Here is a 21,467-nt window from a genome sequence, read left to right as displayed (position 1 = left end):
ATTGTCGCGCCATCTGAGAGCAGTGATACAAAACACTGAAGAGCCGCGGCGCTGTCTCCTTCCTGTGCTTCTTTCAAGTTGCTCAACTCAGCACGCAGCGCTGGCGTCGTCGCGAACGCTTATTAGTTTGTTTTTTGGTCAACAGATGACGCGACAATCGGCAGACCCCCGCGATTTCGGCCAATGGCGTGTCCGGATTTTGATATATGGGGCCTATGGGGAGTTTCGCAACTCGCATGATTGAAGAACTCTGGTGTATTTCACATTATATCTTCAAACCACGATTGCGCATTGCTATCTTCCTCTCTTATGTGCTCCTTGACATTCTTCCTCGTGTTTCCTCTTGTACGCGTTTAGTCCCAGTGCACCGAGTGCGGGTCTATGGTCACTAAAGCACGAATTGTGCTTCATTAACTTACCAGAAATGCAGGCCGCGCTCAAGGGTGCCCACAAATTGATTAAACTGAGCATTATATGCCTGTATCGGGAACGTGATCAATACCGGGCCGGGGCTTGACCGTTGACCTCTTACTACGGCTAGCCTGCTTCGCCTCCGCCGAGGGCAGGGCTTAAACTCTGGGGTGCCCGAGGGGGGGGGGGACTCGGCCCCCCCCTCGGCAGTCCAACGATGGCACTGCGGCACCCATTTGACAAGTGCTGGAATTTAATTTTAATAATAATAATAATAATAATAATAATAATTTTTATTTGCACAACAATGTGAGCCCTCCGGTGGCGTGCGAGGCTAGACAGAAAGGAAAGACCCTTACGCGCGTGCGTCTGCTAGCCCGTCACCGGAAGGCAAGAAAGAGAGAGAAAAAAAAACGAAAGAAAGAAGGAAGAAAAAAAGGGGGGGCGGGGGAGGGGGTGGAGGGTGAGGTCATCACGAATCGCTGGACAAATGGCGACTGTACATAGAGCAGAGATGTTTGGAGTCTTCGCTGGTGCGAGGGGGAGGTGCGCGAACGCTCATGGGAAGAGTGAGGAACTCGCGTACGGCGGCTGGGATGGCGGAGGAGCCGTGACGCTTAGTTCGTGTATGCAGAGGCTCCGGCTGACCCGAGCGTTTATTCACACGTACTGCTGACGATAAGGGGGTGTCCGCCAGGTAGCCATCGAGTAGACGACAGAGCAGGCGCATTTGGGTCACAGCGCGACGTTGTCGCAGAGGACGCCACTTGGCCATCTTCAGGCGGGTAGTGTAGTCCGCCGGCGGAGACTTTATGGAGCGTGCGTAGAGGATGCGCGAGGCTCTTCTTTGTACGCTTTCGATGCGGGCGATAAGGTGCCGTTGGTTGGGTGACCATACGGGGCAGCCATATTCAAGGATAGGCAGCACGAGTGATGTGTACAGAAGGGCAAATGTAGCGGGACCGCATGGTTTAGAGACTCTGGACACGAAGCCGAGGACGCGGCGAGCCCTAGCAACGACGCTTGCAACCTGAAGGCTGAAGTCCAGAGTGCTGGTGAACGTCACACCTAAGATTTTCAGTGAGTCCTCCGTGGGAAGAGGGATACCGCGCATAGTGTATGAGGGCTTGGCAGGCAGGCGAGCACTCGAGAACTTCATTACACTGCATTTTTCGGGGGATAGCTTCAGGTGGTTGGAAGTGATCCAGGAGTCGATCACCATTAGGTACTCCTGGAGATCCTCACTTGTGGAGGGACAAAGGATAGGGGCAAGGATGGACGTGTCGTCCGCGTACTGCACAAGGGGGAAGCGGTTGTCCCGGGGCATGTTGTTGACGTATATCAGGAAGAGGGTCGGCGCAAGGACAGAACCCTGAGGCACTCCTGAGGGCACAGGTATCCTCTTCGAGTGGGCGCCACAATATAAGACACGTTGGCTGCGCCCGATCAGGAAGTTGGCCAACCACCCGAGCAGGCATCCACGAATGCCTGCTTCCTTCGCCTTGTCCAGCAAGAGGGAAATGTTGAGGGTGTCGAAGGCGTTGCTCAGGTCGAGCTGAATGACGTCGGTTTCTACGCGGTTGTCAAGATTGTGACTTACGATTTGGTTCAGGGTAGCCAGGGCTGTGTCGCAGCTGCGGTCACGGCGAAAGCCATGCTGCGAGGCAGGAAAAAACTTTCTCCGCTCGAGAAAGTCAAGGAGTTGGCTGTTCAGAACACGTTCAAACGTGCGGCATATGATCGACGTAATGGAGACTGGACGATAGTTCTTGGGATCGTTAGAGGGCTTGGATTTCCCTTTGTGAACAGGGGTAACCAGGGCACGGTTCCGAGAGGCGGGCACAGTCCCATGGTCAAGTAGGGATTGGAACACAGTGCACAGGAATACAAGCACTTGGGGCGCAAGCAGTCGAAAGAAGGTGGGCGCCATGCCATCGGGACCGGGGCTGGGAGATGGATTGATTTTGGAGATGGCTGAGGACAGTGCTTCTGGTGAAAAAGTAGCTGAGAGAAGGAATGAGTCATCACGCGAGTCGTCGGGAAGCTGAGTTGGATGCGTGCCTTGATCACGTGGAGAGAATTTTTCGAGTAGTTCGCTGTCATCGGCGGGGGCTTGAACATAGATGGAAGAAAATTGTTCAGCAAAGAGAGCAGACTTCCGCAGGGCGGTCAACAAGCTTTCCCTGGACGTTGAAGCTGGGGCGGTGACGTGATGACCGAAGACTATTCACGTAAGACCAGAACACCTTGGGGTTCTGCGTAGCTTTCTCGGCTAGCCTGGTGGTGTAGCGCTGATGCTCTACGTGGATCGCTGCCTTGAGGGAGCGCTGGTGGGCCTTCGCCAGTTGGAAAGTGATGAGGCACTGTGTTCGGGAGGCTTTGTAGTAGTGCTTTGTGCGGGGAAATTATACTCTGCAATTTTCGGAATAATGATTTATTCGCGAATTTTTGGTTGACGGGGTGTGAGCAGAACACAAGAAAACTGGTATCGTTGTACTGCTGAATGCAATTCACTGAGACACTGAACACCACGCAACCACGGGTCACCACCCCGTCCGACGGAGCGTCTTGGCACAACATCCTGTTTCACGAGGCACCTGAGTGTGAAGCTACCTGCTCGTGAATCAGTAATGGTTCACCTTGGTCTGGTTAGCTTGCCACTCAATTTTCATTCTTTTAGTTGTGCATCACCAGTCTGCTGTAATTGCAAAGACACATGTATTTTGCCTACTTTATTAGGCAAGTGGTAGTGAAAATAAAATATAGCATTGTCGTCCCTGAGGTTCTGAATCCAGTTAGTCAACTAATGTTACTTATTTTGAGCTCACATATATTTAAGCCTTTACATCCCGATTTATTTGTGAGAGATCGTTCCCAAAATAATTTAATTTAATGATTGATTGGATTCACAGGTTGAATGAATGCCCGAAATACATTCGGAATAATGTATGTACTTGTGTAGCATTCGTAAGCATTTGTTCAGTTCTAGAGACAGTTGGCTTCACTGCACTGTGACCATCGCAAACACCTCTCTTAACGCTTAATCTATAGCACATATTATACACTGAAATCTCGTTGATACGGTTCTGCATAATACGTTTGACAGCCTAAACGTTTTTGTTTTTAGTCCCGGCCAACATCCCTTGGAAATAATGCATTCGCATGCGTTTAATGCGCCGACATTTTTACCCAAAGTTTGATAATACGACCGCGAAAGTGGATCTTGACCGATATACCTAGAAGTTGTGCGTTTATTCTTCGGTATGCCAGCTCGCACCACGTTCCAACAACCCACGATTTGCGCGTAGCAGAGCCGCTAAGCTGCTATATATATATATATATATATATATATATATATATATATATATATATATATATATATATATATATATGTATGTATATATATATTGCCTGTTTGTGAGGGCCCCCCCTCCAATGAAGGGAGACTAAGCCCTGGCCGAGGGTCAGCCGGGTGTGGTTCAGTCTCAGGTGTCGGTCCATATTTTGGGCTGACGGACAGCAGCAAACGGCACGAACGATGCCGACCGAGGTACCACTATACAAATTCGCAGGAAAAGCAAGCGATAGATGTTTAGCTAAGCTTTCTGTTATGTCACCTAAGGCAACAATAGCTTTTGTTGAGACTCAGCTTCAGTAACTTACTAACATGTGGGATGTCGATGTATTTGGTGGCCTCTCTGTCCCGTGTTCAATTATGCAATAAGAAATAATTCTTACTAAAATGTACTGAAAGTCGGAAAGGTTATCTCTGTGTACAAGACTGGCGATCCGAAGCATCGGGGTAGTTAGAGACCAATACCTATCCTTAGTTAACCCACCATTAGAAAAAAATAACATTTTTTGGCAAATGGAACTGTGGAATACAGCTGCTCCACGGGAACACCGTGTTATGCGGTGCGGAAAATTGTTTGTCTATTCCGTGTGCACCAAACGCGGTAAGGAATCACTCTTGCATTCCGTATCCATCGGAATCTAAGTCACCGCGGCTGGGAATGAACTCTCCACCTGACACTCCTCGTTGGAGAACGTGATTGCCATTGAACGACATCGGCGGATCTCTCAATAAACAAGACGCACAGGCTGAAGAAGTGAATTTTATAAACAGTTCCACGTCTAACCGCAGCCCACGCCAACGTCACAAGCACACTGTATATAGGCGAACGATGCATTCACGGTTCGTATTAAGCTTGAAGTTGGTGCTCCGGAGCATGGGCCAGCTGTGGTACCGCAGTAGGTGCACCGAGAAATCCTCGAAGCCTCCTGTACGGCCTCACTGCGTACTTTCGCCATAGCTCTCGCACTTGTCCGCCGTAGGGGTTGCCGTATTGGTCGTGGACCCTTGTCAGCCGTTCTAACGCTGCCTGCCTCGCTTGGGTGGTGATGCAAGCACAGGCAAACGTAAACGTCTCGTTTCGTAATGTCGTTCGTCTGGCGTGTTCCCTGTAGGCAACCTGGAGTTCCTCGCGTATCTGAAAGCAGGTTGAGACACTTTGTATAAGGGGTGGGGGGTGGGCTTGTTGGGTGGCCGGGTACATGCTGGGGGTGGTACGATGTCAGGGAATGGTGGGGAAACACGAAAAAAAAAAACCGCACAAAAATACGAGCAGTAACAAAGCGACAATGGCCCTGGAACGGCGCTGCAAACTAGACCGATTTACTGAAGAAAACGACATATCCATTTGTCTTCAATCTTACCGCAGAAAACGCAACGCGAGAAGCTAGGCCCCCGAACACACACACACACACACACACACACACACACACACACACACACACACACACACACACACACACACACACACACACACACACACACACACACACACACACACACACACACACACACACACACACACACACACACACACACACACACACACTTCTAGTCCTTTTAGGTCACGCAAAACGAGGTGAGTGTCCCATTTTTCGCAACAGCACAAGAAGCTTCGTCATCGTGCTCGAAATGGTCGCTATAGTAAAAAATTGATAATTGAATCTCAGCCGTTCTGATAGTGACAGGTTCAGGCTGTACATATTCGCATTTTCTTCAAAAGGCTTTTGCATTCAGTCATTTAAGTAAAAACGTCGTGGTCGTTTTAACACACGTGTGCCTACATTTGGCTCCTCTTGCTACCCTTGGCTAACGGTGGCTACTTTCTGGCTAGTTTTTACAATGTTCTGGCTATATTTTTGCCGTTTCAACCTGGCAACCTGGGTTTCTTTTTCGCCTACAGTGCCCTTCTTACAGGCGCTATCTCCTCCCTGAATTTATTTCTTCATAAAACAGGCAGACAATTACAGCACTTTGAGGCCATTAGGGGTGCAATCGCGGAACTATGCCTTTTCCGATGCCAATGCTTTTCGTGCTTTTCGCGCTTCCCCAGCAATCAGCGCGACAGTTCGTCCGCGCTATCGGCGGGATCAGCCAGCTGCGACTGGTGGATTATTATAATAGCATAGAATAAGGGATACGGCATCGCTCCGCGATAGCACCCCTGAAATTGGCGCTATTCGGCTACATGCTGTTATCTCCGCTTGCGCGGTCGAAAACGGTCAAGACGAAGCCAAATCTGTTGAACGCGCACGACAGTCACGCGAGGCAAGGCAGAACGAGTGTGGGACTGCATGGTAAAGCAGGGGTAGGAGATATTTCGCAACTGATATCTCTCGCGGGTGGACCTAATCGAGAGCTTATTTCGTCATGACGTGACGTGAAGTGAGACTGCTGGCGTCACGATTTGGGCCGAAAAAACGGGAAACGCCGGGAGAGAATGACCCGCATGTTCTTTGTAATTTCAATGTTTGTTTAGGGGCCCTTTCATATCAGATAGTAGCTCTCAGTATATCAAGACACCAACCTCTTGGCAGTGAAAGTCGCCCGTCTGACTGCATCGACTGCCGGGGCAATTGCACGTCACCGTCGGAATGGTGGTCGGAATTCGACCGTACTTCACGTCGACGGTCCTGGTGTACGGGCAGAGCGCCCGGTCTCCTATGCTGGGCGACCGCGGTTCGGCAAAACACGTCTGTTGCCTCCGCCTGGAGCTTACAAGCACGTCCAGCCTCGCGTCGGTGCCACACGTAGCCAAAAGAAGCACAGTCAGAGACGCAACCGAAGCAGTCATGGCGGGCGACATAGTGCTGCGGTTCTCCGGTGCCTCTGCTGGGAGGATCGACACTCTACGCTGGCTTCGGCGTATATTGTGCCCACGTTCGTCTATAAAGCAGTGCTCCAAAGAAAGCGACGACAAGGTATAATGATCGCAACCGGAAAGCAAAAGTCGCCGAGAGACGAGGGAGTGCTCGTCCGGAGTTTTCAAGGCGTGCCCAGGTCGTCAGACAACGAGGATGGCGGATTTCCTGAAACGCACGCCAAAGTTTAACGCTCTGGAGGGTGAACGTGGCTATCGTAAGAGATAAAGAGTTTCGAAATAAGCGAGTGTTTTTCACCTGATTGGGGCATCCAACGCGGGGGCCAAACGAGCGAAGCAATAACACACACACACACACACACACACACACACACACACACACACACACACACACACACACACACACACACACACACACACACACACACACACACACACACACACACAACACACACACACACACACACACACACACACTCTCACTCACTCACTCCCACTCCACTCCACTCCACTCCACTCCACTCCACTCCACTCTACTCTACTCACTCACTCACTCACTCACTCACTCACTCACTCACTCACTCACTCACTCACTCACTCACTCACTCACTCACTCACTCACTCACTCACTCACACACTCACTCACTCACTCACTCACTCACTCACTCACTCACATCACTCACTCACTCACTCACTCTCACTCACTCACTCACTCACTCACTCACTCACTCACTCACTCACTCACTCACTCACTCACTCACTCACTCACTCACTCACTCACTCACTCACTCTATGACATGTGGAACAAGCTACGTGGGAAAAACTTGTTGATGCCTGAATGATACGCTACGCCAGCACAGGAACAAGGTTAGCAAGGAGCAACCTGGCGGATTCCTTTCGATTCACTAATCGCAAGCTTAGTTCATTAGAATTTACTGTGACGCAAGCATCAGCAAACCTTCGAGACAGATTCACTGCCAGAAGTATGCACGCCGGCTCCTCTTCAGTGAAACAGTAACTCTGGAGAAGAGCACTAATGAGATGGCGAGACTATGATAATCGAAGCTTAGTTCATTAGAATTTACTGTGACGCAAGCATCAGCAAACCTTCGAGACAGATTCACTGCCAGAAGTATGCACGCCGGTCCTCTTCAGTGAAACAGTAACTCTGGGGAAGAGCACTAATGAGATGGCGAGACTATGATAATCGAAGCTTAGTTCATTAGAATTTACTGTGACGCAAGCATCAGCAAACCTTCGAGACAGATTCACTGCCAGAAGTATGCACGCCGGCTCCTCTTCAGTGAAACAGTAACTCTGGGGAAGAGCACTAATGAGATGGCGAGACTATGATAATCGAAGCTTAGTTCATTGGAATTTACTGTGACGCATGCATCAGCAAACCTTCGAGACAGATTCACTGCCAGAAGTATGCACGCCGGCTCCTCTTCAGTCAAACAGTAACTCTGGGGAAGAGCACTAATGAGATGACGAGACTATGATAATCGAAGCTTAGTTCATTGGAATTTACTGTGACGCATGCATCAGCAAACCTTCGAGACAGATTCACTGCCAGAAGTATGCACGCCGGCTCCTCTTCAGTGAAACAGTAACTCTGGGGAAGAGCACTAATGAGATGGCGAGACTATGATAATCGAAGCTTAGTTCATTAGAATTTACTGTGACGCAAGCATCAGCAAACCTTCGAGACAGATTCACTGCCAGAAGTATGCACGCCGGCTCCTCTTCAGTGAAACAGTAACTCTGGGGAAGAGCACTAATGAGATGGCGAGACTATGATAATCGAAGCTTAGTTCATTAGAATTACTGTGACGCAAGCATCAGCAAACCTTCGAGACAGATTCACTGCCAGAAGTATGCACGCCGGCTCCTCTTCAGTGAAACAGTAACTCTGGGGAAGAGCACTAATGAGATGGCGAGACTATGATAATCGAAGCTTAGTTCATTAGAATTTACTGTGACGCAAGCATCAGCAAACCTTCGAGAGAGATTCACTGCCAGAAGTATGCACGCCGGCTCCTCTTCAGTGAAATAGTAACTCTGGGGAAGAGCACTAATGAGATGGCGAGACTATGATAATCGAAGCTTAGTTCATTAGAATTTACTGTGACGCAAGCATCAGCAACCTTCGAGACAGATTCACTGCCAGAAGTATGCATGCGGCTCCTCTTCAGTGAAACAGTAACTCTGGGGAAGAGCACTAATGAGATGGCGAGACTATGATAATCGAAGCTAAGTTCATTAGAATTTACTGTGACGCAAGCATCAGCAAACCTTCGAGACAGATTCACTGCCAGAAGTATGCACGCCGGCTCCTCTTCAGTGAAACAGCAACTCTGGGGAAGAGCACTAATGAGATGGCGAGACTATGATAATCGAAGCTTAGTTCATTGGAATTTACTGTGACGCATGCATCAGCAAACCTTCGAGACAGATTCACTGCCAGAAGTATGCACGCCGGCTCCTCTTCAGCGAAACAGTAACTCTGGGGAAGAGCACTAATGAGATGGCGAGACTACGATAATCGAAGCTTAGTTCATTGGAATTTACTGTGACGCATGCATCAGCAAACCTTCGAGACAGATTCACTGCCAGAAGTATGCACGCCGGCTCCTCTTCAGTGAAACAGTAACTCTGGGGAAGAGCACTAATGAGATGACGAGACTATGATAATCGAAGCTTAGTTCATTGGAATTTACTGTGACGCATGCATCAGCAAACCTTCGAGACAGATTCACTGCCAGAAGTATGCACGCCGGCTCCTCTTCAGTGAAACAGTAACTCTGGGAAGAGCACTAATGAGATGGCGAGACTATGATAATCGAAGCTTAGTTCATTGGAATTTACTGTGACGCATGCATCAGCAAACCTTCGAGACAGATTCACTGCCAGAAGTATGCACGCCGGCTCCTCTTCAGTGAAACAGTAACTCTGGGGAAGAGCACTAATGAGATGGCGAGACTATGATAATCGAAGCTTAGTTCATTGGAATTTACTGTGACGCATGCATCAGCAAACCTTCGAGACAGATTCACTGCCAGAAGTATGCACGCCGGCTCCTCTTCAGTGAAACAGTAATCTGGGGAAGAGCACTAATGAGATGGCGAGACTATGATAATCGAAGCTTAGTTCATTAGAATTTACTGTGACGCAAGCATCAGCAAACCTTCGAGACAGATTCACTGCCAGAAGTATGCACGCCGGCTCCTCTTCAGTGAAACAGTAACTCTGGGGAAGAGCACTAATGAGATGGCGAGACTATAATAATCGAAGCTTAGTTCATTGGAATTTACTGTGACGCATGCATCAGCAAACCTTCGAGACAGATTCAAGTATGCACGCCGGCTCCTCTTCAGTGAAACAGTAACTCTGGGGAAGAGCATTAATGAGATGGCGGGACTATAATAATCGAAGCTTAATTCATTGGAATTTACTGTGACGCATGCATGAGCAAACCTTCGAGACATATTCACTGCCAGAAGTATGCACACCGGCTCCTCTTCAGTGAAACAGTAAATCTGGGGAAGAGCACTAATGAGATGACGAGACTATAATAATCGAAGCTTAGTTCATTGGAATTTACTGTGACGCATGCATCAGCAAACCTTCGAGACAGATTCACTGCCAGAAGTATGCACGCCGGATCCTCTTCAGTGAAACAGTAACTCTGGGGAAGAGCACTAATGAGATGGCGGGACTATAATAATCGAAGCTTAATTCATTGGAATTTACTGTGACGCATGCATCAGCAAACCTTCGAGATATATTCACTGCCAGAAGTATGCACGCCGGCTCCTCTTCAGTGAAACAGTAACTCTGGGGAAGAGCACTAATGAGATGGCGGGACTATAATAATCGAAGCTTAGTTCATTGGAATTACTGTGACGCATGCATCAGCAAACCTTCGAGACATATTCACTGCCAGAAGTATGCACGCCGGCTCCTCTTCAGCGAAACGGTAACTCTGGGGAAGAGCACTAATGAGATGGCGAGACTATAATAATCGAAGCTTAGTTCATTGGAATTTACTGTGACGCATGCATCAGGCAAACCATTCGAGACAGATTCACTGCCAGAAGTATGCACGCCGGCTCCTCTTCAGTGAAACAGTTACTCTTGGGAAGAGCACTAATGAGATGGCGGAGACTATAACAATCGAAGCTCAGTTCATTGGAATTTACAGTGACGCATGCATCAGCAAACCTTCGAGACAGATACACTGCCAGAAGTATGCACGCCGGCTCCTCTTCAGTGAAACAGTTACTCTGGGGAAGAGCACTAATGAGATGGCGGGACTATAATAATCGAAGCTTAGTTCATTGGAATTTACAGTGACGCATGCATCAGCAAACCTTCGAGACATATTCACTGCCAGAAGTATGCACGCCGGCTCCTCTTCAGTGAAACAGTAACTCTGGGGAAGAGCACTAATGAGATGGCGGGACTATAATAATCGAAGCTTAGTTCATTGGAATTTACTGTGACGCATGCATCAGCAAACCTTCGAGACATATTCACTGCCAGAAGTATGCACGCCGGCTCCTCTTCAGTGAAAACAGTAACTCTGGGGAAGAGCACTAATGAGATGGCGGGACTATAATAATCGAAAGCTTAGTTCATTGGAATTTACTGTGACGCATGCATCAGCAAACCTTCGAGACATATTCACTGCCAGAAGTATGCACGCCGGCTCCTCTTCAGTGAAACAGTAACTCTGGGGAAGAGCACTAATGAGATGGCGGGACTATAATAATCGAAGCTTAGTTCATTGGAATTTACTGTGACGCATGCATCAGCAAACCTTCGAGACATATTCACTGCCAGAAGTATGCACGCCGGCTCCTCTTCAGCGAAACAGTAACTCTGGGGAAGAGCACGAATGAGATGGCGGGACTATAATAATCGAAGCTTAGTTCATTGGAATTTACTGTGACGCATGCATCAGCAAACCTTCGAGACATATTCACTGCCAGAAGTATGCACGCCGGCTCCTCTTCAGCGAAACAGTAACTCTGGGGAAGAGCACTAATGAGATGGCGAGACTATAATAATCGAAGCTTAGTTCATTGGAATTTACTGTGACGCATGCATCAGCAAACCTTCGAGACATATTCACTGCCAGAAGTATGCACGCCGGCTCCTCTTCAGTGAAACAGTAACTCTGGGGAAGAGCACTAATGAGATGGCGGGACTATAATAATCGAAGCTTAGTTCATTGGAATTTACTGTGACGCATGCATCAGCAAACCTTCGAGACATATTCACTGCCAGAAGTATGCACGCCGGCTCCTCTTCAGTGAAACAGTAACTCTGGGGAAGAGCACTAATGAGATGGCGGGACTATAATAATCGAAGCTTAGTTCATTGGAATTTACTGTGACGCATGCATCAGCAAACCTTCGAGACATATTCACTGCCAGAAGTATGCACGCCGGCTCCTCTTCAGCGAAACAGTAACTCTGGGGAAGAGCACGAATGAGATGGCGAGACTATAATAATCGAAGCTTAGTTCATTAGAATTTACTGTGACGCATGCATCAGCAAACCTTCGAGCACATTGCCCGCAAAGGAAATGGAATTTTTGCGAATGATTTAAACATTTATAATGATTCATGCTATGTTAGTTTCATTTTGCTTTTGTTTTTTAGTAGTTTGTCCGTATACTTGAGCGCGTGTCTTGTGACGCACCTAGAGCACGGTATATACACTGCTGATCCAGATATATAAACTGTATTGTTGAAAATTAACGTTCTGTGTGTGTTCTGATTTCGATCGTTTGGTCCCCTACTGGATGCGCTATGACATTTGCTGTTTCTCCACCACTGCTTCATTTCTAGTAATACCCAGGCTTTTATTTTTGAACGTTTAACACATACCGCGTAGACCTTTTATTGTGAACTTGAGGGTTTCTCGTGACTTAGAAATTAGAAACCCGATCACCGAAACGTTATATTACTGTTTGTTTTGCCTATTTCATATTACTTAGATTTCATTGATGTAATTTGCTTGTGTAAGATTCGATTTGCATTGTCATTACTACTGTTGAGAGTTTACCCGTGTATGTAAGTATTTTTCTCACCTCTATAGTGTAAATCGTTCTAACTCCCTGCTTGTATATTTTGATACTGCCACACACACTTCCTTTTTCACTCTAACACTAAAGTGTTTTGCGCCGGTGTCCACTAAGACTTTTATGACGTATTTCCGTGCCGGAAATACACACAAATCAGATGGCAAAAAAAAACTACGAGAAAGAAGTTCAGCAGACGGGAGTCGAGACCACGACCTCTCGGTCCGCGACGACCTGTGACAAACACGCTAACCACTGCGCCACCGCCGTTTCTCTTCATCAGTACACATAGTTTTCAATTTCATGTCACTTAGATACATATTCAGCACACAAAATACAAACACGCATAACACTGATGTTGCTATTTAGGAAGGTCGACCTGTCAAAGATTTAAAAACGCTTCAATGAAACCAGGTCATCTAATATAGACATCCATATTGGTGGTTCTTTCTGAACCGTCACACATGCTAGAGGCTTCACGAACGCGCCTTTTATCTCTCGCAGTGATTCCATACTTTTGGTTCCCGCAGTGGTGTCGCCGTCTGGGAACGGTAGAGTGAGGAATGCGTGACTTGCGCGATTATCTCCGGCAACGCGCCGTCGCACCGTTGCTACGGCAGTCACATGCGGCACGTTTCCAAAAGAAGTGTAATTTTGCCAACGCCTTACACCGCGAGGTGGCGGCTTTAGCCTAAGCCTCGCTCATAGCATTCATTCGTAATAAAAAATAGCTCTGCGACACTCACCTGGCTATTACACCACCCGCCACGGTGGTCTAGTGGTTATGGCGCTCGACTGCTGACCCACAGGTCACGGGATCGAATCGATGGAGGCGAAAACGCTTGAGTCCCGTGTACTTAAATTTAGGTGCACGGTAAAGAGCCCCCGGTGGTCGAAATTTCCGGAGTCCTCCACTACGGCGTCTCGCATAATCGTATCGTGGTTTTGGGATGTTAAACCCCAAGAATTATTATTATTATGGCTGTCACACCGCGTTCCACGCTCGAGTCGTGATAAGTAACGGCCAGACTAAAGGGGAGACAAGACGCGCGTCGCCCTCCCCGTCGCGTTTCTAGTCCGGCTGTAGTGTGATCTTTCTGTTAACTCTAACATTCCGGGGATTGTGAGCGTAGCCAAAGCTATAGGTAATGAAGCTCAGCATCCAATAACCTACGCTCTTCTGGCTGTCACACCGCTTTCTCTGATTACGCTCTCCGCGTGCGAATGGAGAGCGGCCTGAGCAACACAAGCAACCGCGCGTTGCCGGAGACAATCTCGGAGGCCACGAGTAATGCATAGTGACACAAACGGGCATCAACTTCAAGCGTTTCTTTAGTCTCAGCGTGGCGGAGGCTTTCGCTGCAATATTGTAGAAGACTCTATGGTCGGTGAATTGAGGCGTCCACGGTGATTCGATTCGGTGATGACGCAGTTACAAGATTCGACTTTCGCGTCAGCGTGTGGCGCCTCTTCGCCAGCGTAAGGCCGCTTCCAAATTAACTAACGGTGCTTATCCGCCGCCTAGAGCTTCGAGTGCACTGGCACCGACTTCTAGGGAGCGCACATCTTGCCGTTTCTCTCCTCAAATAACACTTTGAAAGAGTGCAGATCGAGTTAGTGCTTATTATGTGCATGTTGAAGCCATGTTTGGGCGTGATTCACCATATCATGTGTCCAGGTGTATGTTAACTACAACAGCTACCACAATAGTTTAGTCATGTTCATGGACGTCAGTCGTCAGATTGGAGATGTACCAGCAGGCGTCAACGTGGACGCGTCCTCATCAAGCGGTGCTATAGCTGCCAACACCAATCGATATTGTGTAAGCTCTAGTATATCAATGTATAATAAACGTTCAACTAGTTCTGCTAGGACACGTTTCACTTTCGTGTTATACCGATTCCTACGACGGAGGGATCAACCGTGTTTTTTTTATGTAACCGTCCCGTTATATGCGTAACCACTGCCTTGCGCAGGTTGCGCCCTAATGTCTCGTAACGATCCCCATTATTTTATAATCTTCCGACAAGTCTGTGCGCCCCACGCAAACAGAGGAGTTTATTCTGGAACTAACGCGGCCGCCAGCGATAATGCTGGAATCTTCGATGCCACATGCATAAACGCCGACTCGCCTTACCGTAGATTAGATTACGGACGGCCGACGACTGTGACCGCCGCTATCAGTGCACAGAGTATATCGCTTGTAGTTTGACTATTGATTTCCTGGGCACCAGTTCGCCCAATAAAAAGCTTTCGTCTGTACCAGATTGCTTTCCTCGTAATTCATTGTGACGACTACGCTAGGGTATCTTATTGCAACCCAGGTTGTTGTTGCGAGGCCTTAGAACTCACCCTGTAACGGTCTTACAGCCAACAGTTTCGTTCACTATCACATAAAAGTATATCACATATCACATAAAAGTAGCCTAAACACTAAGTCTCAGGATTATTCACGTAGCTGAAAGCCTGATGTATAATTTATGACTTTTTATTGACGGTTGCTTAGCTAAAATTGTGAGGTTGCTAATGGCAGGATGTTAGAAACATGCTTCGAATAGTAGGTCATGCAAGGACAATAACAGTAATAGCCGTTGATTCCGTATAAATGCGAAATAACGGTACTTCGTTGCCCAACATTTAAAGGCCCGATTCCGAGTTGAAACCGCTGTCGTGAGTCAGTGGCTTTGGTGTTCCAAGCGTAATGCCACTGGTTTGATTCTTGGCCAGATTATGACTAGTTGGAGATGTAATAGCCTGAGCGTACAAATACGTGGGTGCAGGTATAGTTATTAAATGATTGCCGAAAACGGCTGCATGCCTTTTTGGAGGAGAGTGAATATAAGGGTGCAAACATCGATTATAGACAGCTCAATGAGCTAGTCCGATTAGCGTGTGCTAAAGGTTCGTTCTTAACTTCATTAGCACAATAGAGTGCACGTTCTCGAGTCGATTCAAGTTCATTTTGATGGAAGGTTAATAAACCGAATGGTTGCCGAGAGATAAAAATATTTCCACGCGTCATAATCAGAAATTGTACTTCCTTGTTCATCATTCTTGTTGGCCTCAGTAAAAATGAGTATGTGACTTTGGCCGCTTGGCATTAGTGGATGATCCCTTTGTACAATCTTGTTTTCTTTTTATTGTTTACTTTCCGTGCATCGCACTTCGCGTTTATCGTTATCTTCCTGTATGTATCTCGCGGCAAAGGGAACAAATTTCATCGCTGAAAGTTTACGCTTTGTTGTGTGCAATTCTTTCTTGTGTCCCGTCGATTCGTAGCGCTACACAGGCTACAGTTATGTTGCACCAACACGCCCAGTTTTCAAACTTAGCAAGTGATACTGCTGTTCACACTTGCGACAGAAGTGCGCACATGACGCTCGTCACCTTGCCGCGCAAATCTAGATAAGTCGGTTAGCGCAATTGTGATGTCGAAGCCCGCATAAATATACAGTCGGGCATTGCGCCGGAGATGCCGCTCGAGTCAATATCGCAGCGAATGATCGACTGGACGTACTACTTCACCGCACCACTTTTTTGACACCAGGTGAAAAAACCCAGTCCAGGGCAGGTCGCCGTTCAAACAAAAGACACTTCGAGGCTTTCAAGTTCAGCTCTCCGGTGCACCGAAGGCACAATGCATACACAGCATGCACAGCTTTCTTGCATTCAGCTAACCCTGCCAAACGATCTTAAGCGGCTTCACGAGGTGCACCTCAACCGCACCACCCAAAGCTTCAGTGAAAGATGGCTCGCCGTTTCAGGATACAGTTCGAATGACTCACGCGGACGGACCTCGTGACGCACTTCAAGTTGCGATATTTCTATGAAGGCGTGCGTTAAATGAATACCTACAATAAACAGGTATGCTTCGAGATTCAAGGAAAGAGTAAAGAATGAAAGACTGACGCAGAAATGTCTGCCACTTCGCAACAATCTTGTCGCAACGCGAGAGCCCTGAAACAACGGTGGCTGCTTCTATCCTGCCTATAAATACCGACTCGAGACTGAGAGCCACCGAAGTTCGGTCCGGATCCCGTGAGCTACTACTTCGTTCAATGTTCTTCGACTGGACATAGTGAATCTGTTTGACATAACTGGACGGGAGGATTTGACCGACTTTTTTTGCTCATTTAACAAATATAGTGAACGTTTTTTTTTCTCTAATATACATCAAAAATGCTAAGAACACATAATTCTAGCGGATCTTTCTAAGGAAACAGAGTGCAGACCATGATAGCTTTATGTTAAAGAATTAAGCTAGTGTAAAGGCAAATTCGGTGTTGCGTATTCCTAATAAATCTATTAAATTCGTATCGAAATCGTCAAATTTATGTCGAAACAAAAATTGTTTTTTAATCAACTGTTATAGATGCAACATTTTCACGTCAAGCAAGAAGCGCGCAGCCTACAATGCATACTCCTATGTGTCACTGTACCAGCTGTGCATGGCCCCTTTTGCCACGCTTAATTGTAATCCATATATACTCAATAAATAATTCATTACCTGAAACTATTACGCTCTAAATTTTAAAGCTGTAGATAACCTGAGCAGGGACCCGGTAACACATTTCAGTTGAAATGCAGCTTTTGTGTGGCTGTTCTTTAGTTAAAGAGCTACCATGCTAATACAAATCATGAACTAAAAAATAATGTAGAAGGGCACAGTGGCCAACGGTTACGAATGCCTTCTTCCGCAGTTTCTTTTGTTTTGCAATGTACCTAAAGCTAGTGCATAGGTTGGCTATGCCTTATTCAGATCTACTTTGCACGCATTTATTAATAGCAAGAGACGGGAAAACAGCCACCTTAAGCGAAGCACTTGAGGAGGCGAAATGATGATCTCGAGCTCATGATCGAACCCGCGACCTTCGGGTCAACAGCCGAGCACCGTAACCGCTATACCACCGCGGCGGACCTTGGCAGCACATTTGAAAGTGGGAAAGACCCTTTCTTAGAATTGAGATTGGTTGTTGGTTGTTTCTCAGATACTTGGTACATCTCACCTCGGGAGATGGGCCATGAATCGGATGACGCCTTGCTTACGAAATTAATTAGCTTGATAAAAAAATAGGTTAGAAATAAATAATTCAGCAGTAGCTCATTGTTGATAAAAGATTAAAATAGACAGAAACGAAGAAAAAATATAACAAACCACTGTGAAAAGGAAACGATCGAAAAACAAACTGAATTTAGTTACTCTTAAAGGGGCCCTGCAATACTTTTCGAGCATGCTCAAAAAGCGCTGCCGATCGGTAGTCGAGGCTCCCGAGAACACGCGAGCCAAATATTATAGCGATGCGCACGGCCTGGAATTTACAATAAATTCTCAAAGTCAGCTGAAAATCGCTCCCTCTTCTCTCGACAAATGATGTATTAGTCCGCAAAATATGACGCGATTGTCGGCAGTTCCACCATTGGCTGATGTTATAATCACGATAACACTTTCATTATTACTTTCGTTGTTAATTTTGAGTTCAATAAGTAGATAATATGTATGTTTATATTATGTTATCGCGTTAAAAACACCGAACAAACATTAATATTAGCACTTCCGGTCTCACCGACAGCTCGTCTGCTCGTAGTTGCGTGGTTCCGTTTTCTTCGCCATGCGCAGTGCCGAAAACGTGAATATTTCTGTGCTTTTGACCATCGCCGGTTGCCGTTGAGAGTGGCAGCCGTTCGAGTGTTGCCTCGTCAGCTGAGAACTGCATCGTCGGCACGTTCTCACGACCGACCGAGGCACGGGCGCAGCGTGTCTCCGATAACAATGCTGGCGTCCGGTAATGGCGGCGCTTCGGGGTCGTCTGCCAGTGCCGTCTTACGAGGCGGTGTATCGGAGTATGGGCCGAAACCGATCTCAGCTGTCATTCGTTCCAAACGAGCGCGCACGTTTGCTTCCATGGTTGGCAGAGCGATGAAAACACTACGGCGTTCGAGGTGCACACCCAACATTACCAAACCGACGCGCAGTTTTCAAGCACGCGCGATACACAGCGCGATCGACTCCGCTCGACGAGAACGACGCAAGCCGACCGGAAGTGGCGGCACAGACCACGTGGTTGCGCCGAGACGCCAGAGAGAAAAAAATGAAAAAAAAAAAATGCCGCCGGCGCTGACGTCGCCTCCTCGCACCTCCGCCCTCCCTCCCTCCCCTCACGCCGCGCGCAGCTTTCCGCGCGCTCGCTGCGTTGAGTTGGGAGAGAAAGCTGCGGAACGTGATCTCTATAATTTGGTAACACCACTTAGACTTGACGGATTCGAAAAATTTTTACGGCATATGGCTCGTGAAGAGTAATACGTCAATAATGGGACTATTCCAATATAACAAAGAAAGGTGTTGCAGGGCCCCTTTAAGAAAAGTTAAGTAGAAGAGTAAGATGCTGTTGATGTCTATGTTATCTATGTTGATGTCTATGTTGTCTATGTCTATGTTGATGTCTATGTGCTTCGGCAAGATGTACTTATGACTGTAAATATTTCGCTACAATATAGCTTCAAGTTTTTATTACCTCCAACCTGCCTCCTGCTTCATCGACGTCGATCATCTCCTTGACGGGACTTCCACCCACATCAAGGAGAAACGAACAAAGGAAAAAACATAACTCGAGGCTTTCGACCTAATCAATTCTAAAACGCTTAGTGGAAGTTTGAACGTACCGGCTGGAATGCGCCTAGGAACCACGACATGGCGGCCAGGTTGTAGAGGGCGCCGGCAGTGGCCCACACCGCGGTCACCAGAACCGTCGCGGCGTGGGCCACCGGGTGCCCCTCGGCGGGTAGGCATGGTAGGCCCGCGAGGATCACCTCGAAGACGGACCCAACAAAAGGGATCCAGCGTGTCCACTGGAGCAAGAGGACCTTGTCCGCTGGCACGTTTGCTCCGTTTTGCGCGTAGAAACTCCAGATACAGTAGTTGACCGTCATCTTACAGATGCCGCCGACGACAATCGGTGCTGCCCATATGTGCCGCCGTCCATAGAAAGAGAAGCAACTACTGATGCTTGGAACGAAGGCGCTCACCTGACAACGGAAAACAACGAACATATTTTCAAGATCCATGGAATAAAACGTACCTTTTGCGTGTAAAGAGAAAATCGAGCAATGTTTAGTGCGTAGTCCACCAATGTAATGCAACAGGCATGTCCACCAAGAATGAGGACAGTTAAAAAAAAAAAGAACCTGCGCGACGAAGTAGCTATTTAAATGCCTTGTATACATGCGACTTGGCTTTAAATATGTTTTGCGCGCTCCTCTCAAGGGGTGTTCGCGGAATGACTCTCGACAGTGAAGTCGAATGAGTCGTATGCATGGGAACTGCTGAATACTTATAGTTCATACACCTGACAGCCTTCGCTAAGGCTCATTTTCTCGCCGTTTCTAAGCCCTTCGGTGTATTCGGCTGCAAGGTTGCCGACGTCCACTTTATTTTGAGGTTGGAAGTGTGTGTCTGTGGGGGGGGGGGGGGGGGGCGAGGGTATGCGCGAAGCTGCTGAACAAGTTCGTTGTCGTCGACTAAATGCTGACAGCTCATCATAAGATGATCAAAATACACAACCAGTCAAGGTGGCCGCCTTATCTAGGTACTGGCACAGACAGGAGATGCGTCTGTGGCGTCAAATGTGACCCATCTGTATGAAAGGCGAGAAGCGCCAATAGAAAAAAAATAGCATGGACTTAATAGAAAGCGTACAAAGCGCAATGAAATCGAGCACGTGTTTTAGACTGAAAATAACAAATTAATCTAGACGCATGAGGTAGCTGTTTTTGTAATTTGAACCATGAAAACTCATGGTAAACTTGTATAAAATGAATGAAATAAAAAAAAAGGTCGATGGCGTGGGGACAAGAGCGACGTGACAAAACTGTTAAAGGGGCCCTGCAACACTTTTCGAGCACGCTCAAAAAGCGCTGCCGATCGGTAGTCGAGGCTCCCGAGAACACGCGAGCCAAATATTATAGCGAAGCGAGCGGCCTGGAATTTACAATAAATTCTCAAAGTCAGCTGAAAATCGCTCCCTCTTCTCTCGACAAATGATGTATTAGTCCGCAAAATATGACGCGATTGTCGGCAGTTCCACCATTGGCTGATGTTATAATCACGATAACACCCTCATTATTACTTTCGTTGTTAATTTTGAGTTCAATAAGTAGATAATATGTATGTTTATGTTATGTTATGTTATCGCGTTAAAAACACCGAACAAACATTAATATTAGCACTTCCGGTCTCACCGACAGCTCGTCTGCTCGTAGTTGCGTGGTTCCGTTTTCTTCGCCATGCGCAGTGCCGAAAACGTGAATATTTCTGTGCTTTTGACCATTGCCGGTTGCCGTTGAGAGTGGCAGCCGTTGAGTGTTGCCTCGTCAGCTGAGAACTGCATCGTCGGCACGTTCTCACGACCGACCGAGGCACGGGCGCAGCGTGTCTCCGATAACAATGCTGGCGTCCGGTAATGGCGGCGCTTCGGGGTCGTCTGCCAGTGCCGTCTTACGAGGCGGTGCATCGGAGTATGCGCCGAAACCGATCTCAGCTGTCATTCGTTCCAAACGAGCGTGCACGTTTGCTTCCATGGTTGGCAGAGCGATGAAAACACTACGCCGTTCGAGGTGCACACCCAACATTACCAAACCGACGCGCAGTTTTCAAGCACGCGCGATACACAGCGCGATCGACTCCGCTCGACGAGAACGACGCAAGCCGACCGGAAGGGGCGGCACAGACGACGTGGTTGCGCCGAGACGCCAGAGAGAAAAAAATGAAAAAAAAAATGCCGCCGGCGCTGACGTCG

General features: G+C 47.6%; 1 protein-coding gene across 1 annotated transcript; it reads right to left on the bottom strand.

Moving 5' to 3' along the window:
• Positions 1–4,519: 4,519 nt before the first annotated feature.
• LOC119372667 (uncharacterized) lies at positions 4,520–6,715 on the bottom strand. The gene is made up of 2 exons (XM_037643120.2): positions 6,291–6,715; positions 4,520–4,901 (listed from the first exon to the last, which is right to left on the bottom strand). The coding sequence occupies exons 1-2, from the start codon at positions 6,567–6,569 to the stop codon at positions 4,614–4,616; spliced, it is 567 nt and encodes a 188-aa protein (XP_037499048.1). The 5' UTR covers positions 6,570–6,715; the 3' UTR covers positions 4,520–4,613.
• Between the last annotated feature and the right edge of the window lie 14,752 nt (positions 6,716–21,467).

This window comes from Rhipicephalus sanguineus, chromosome 10 (assembly GCF_013339695.2).
Source record: "Rhipicephalus sanguineus isolate Rsan-2018 chromosome 10, BIME_Rsan_1.4, whole genome shotgun sequence".
Taxonomy (NCBI): Eukaryota; Metazoa; Arthropoda; class Arachnida; order Ixodida; family Ixodidae; genus Rhipicephalus; species Rhipicephalus sanguineus.
Note: the sequence above shows the minus strand (reverse complement) of the source record. Positions and strands in the feature narration are given on the sequence as shown.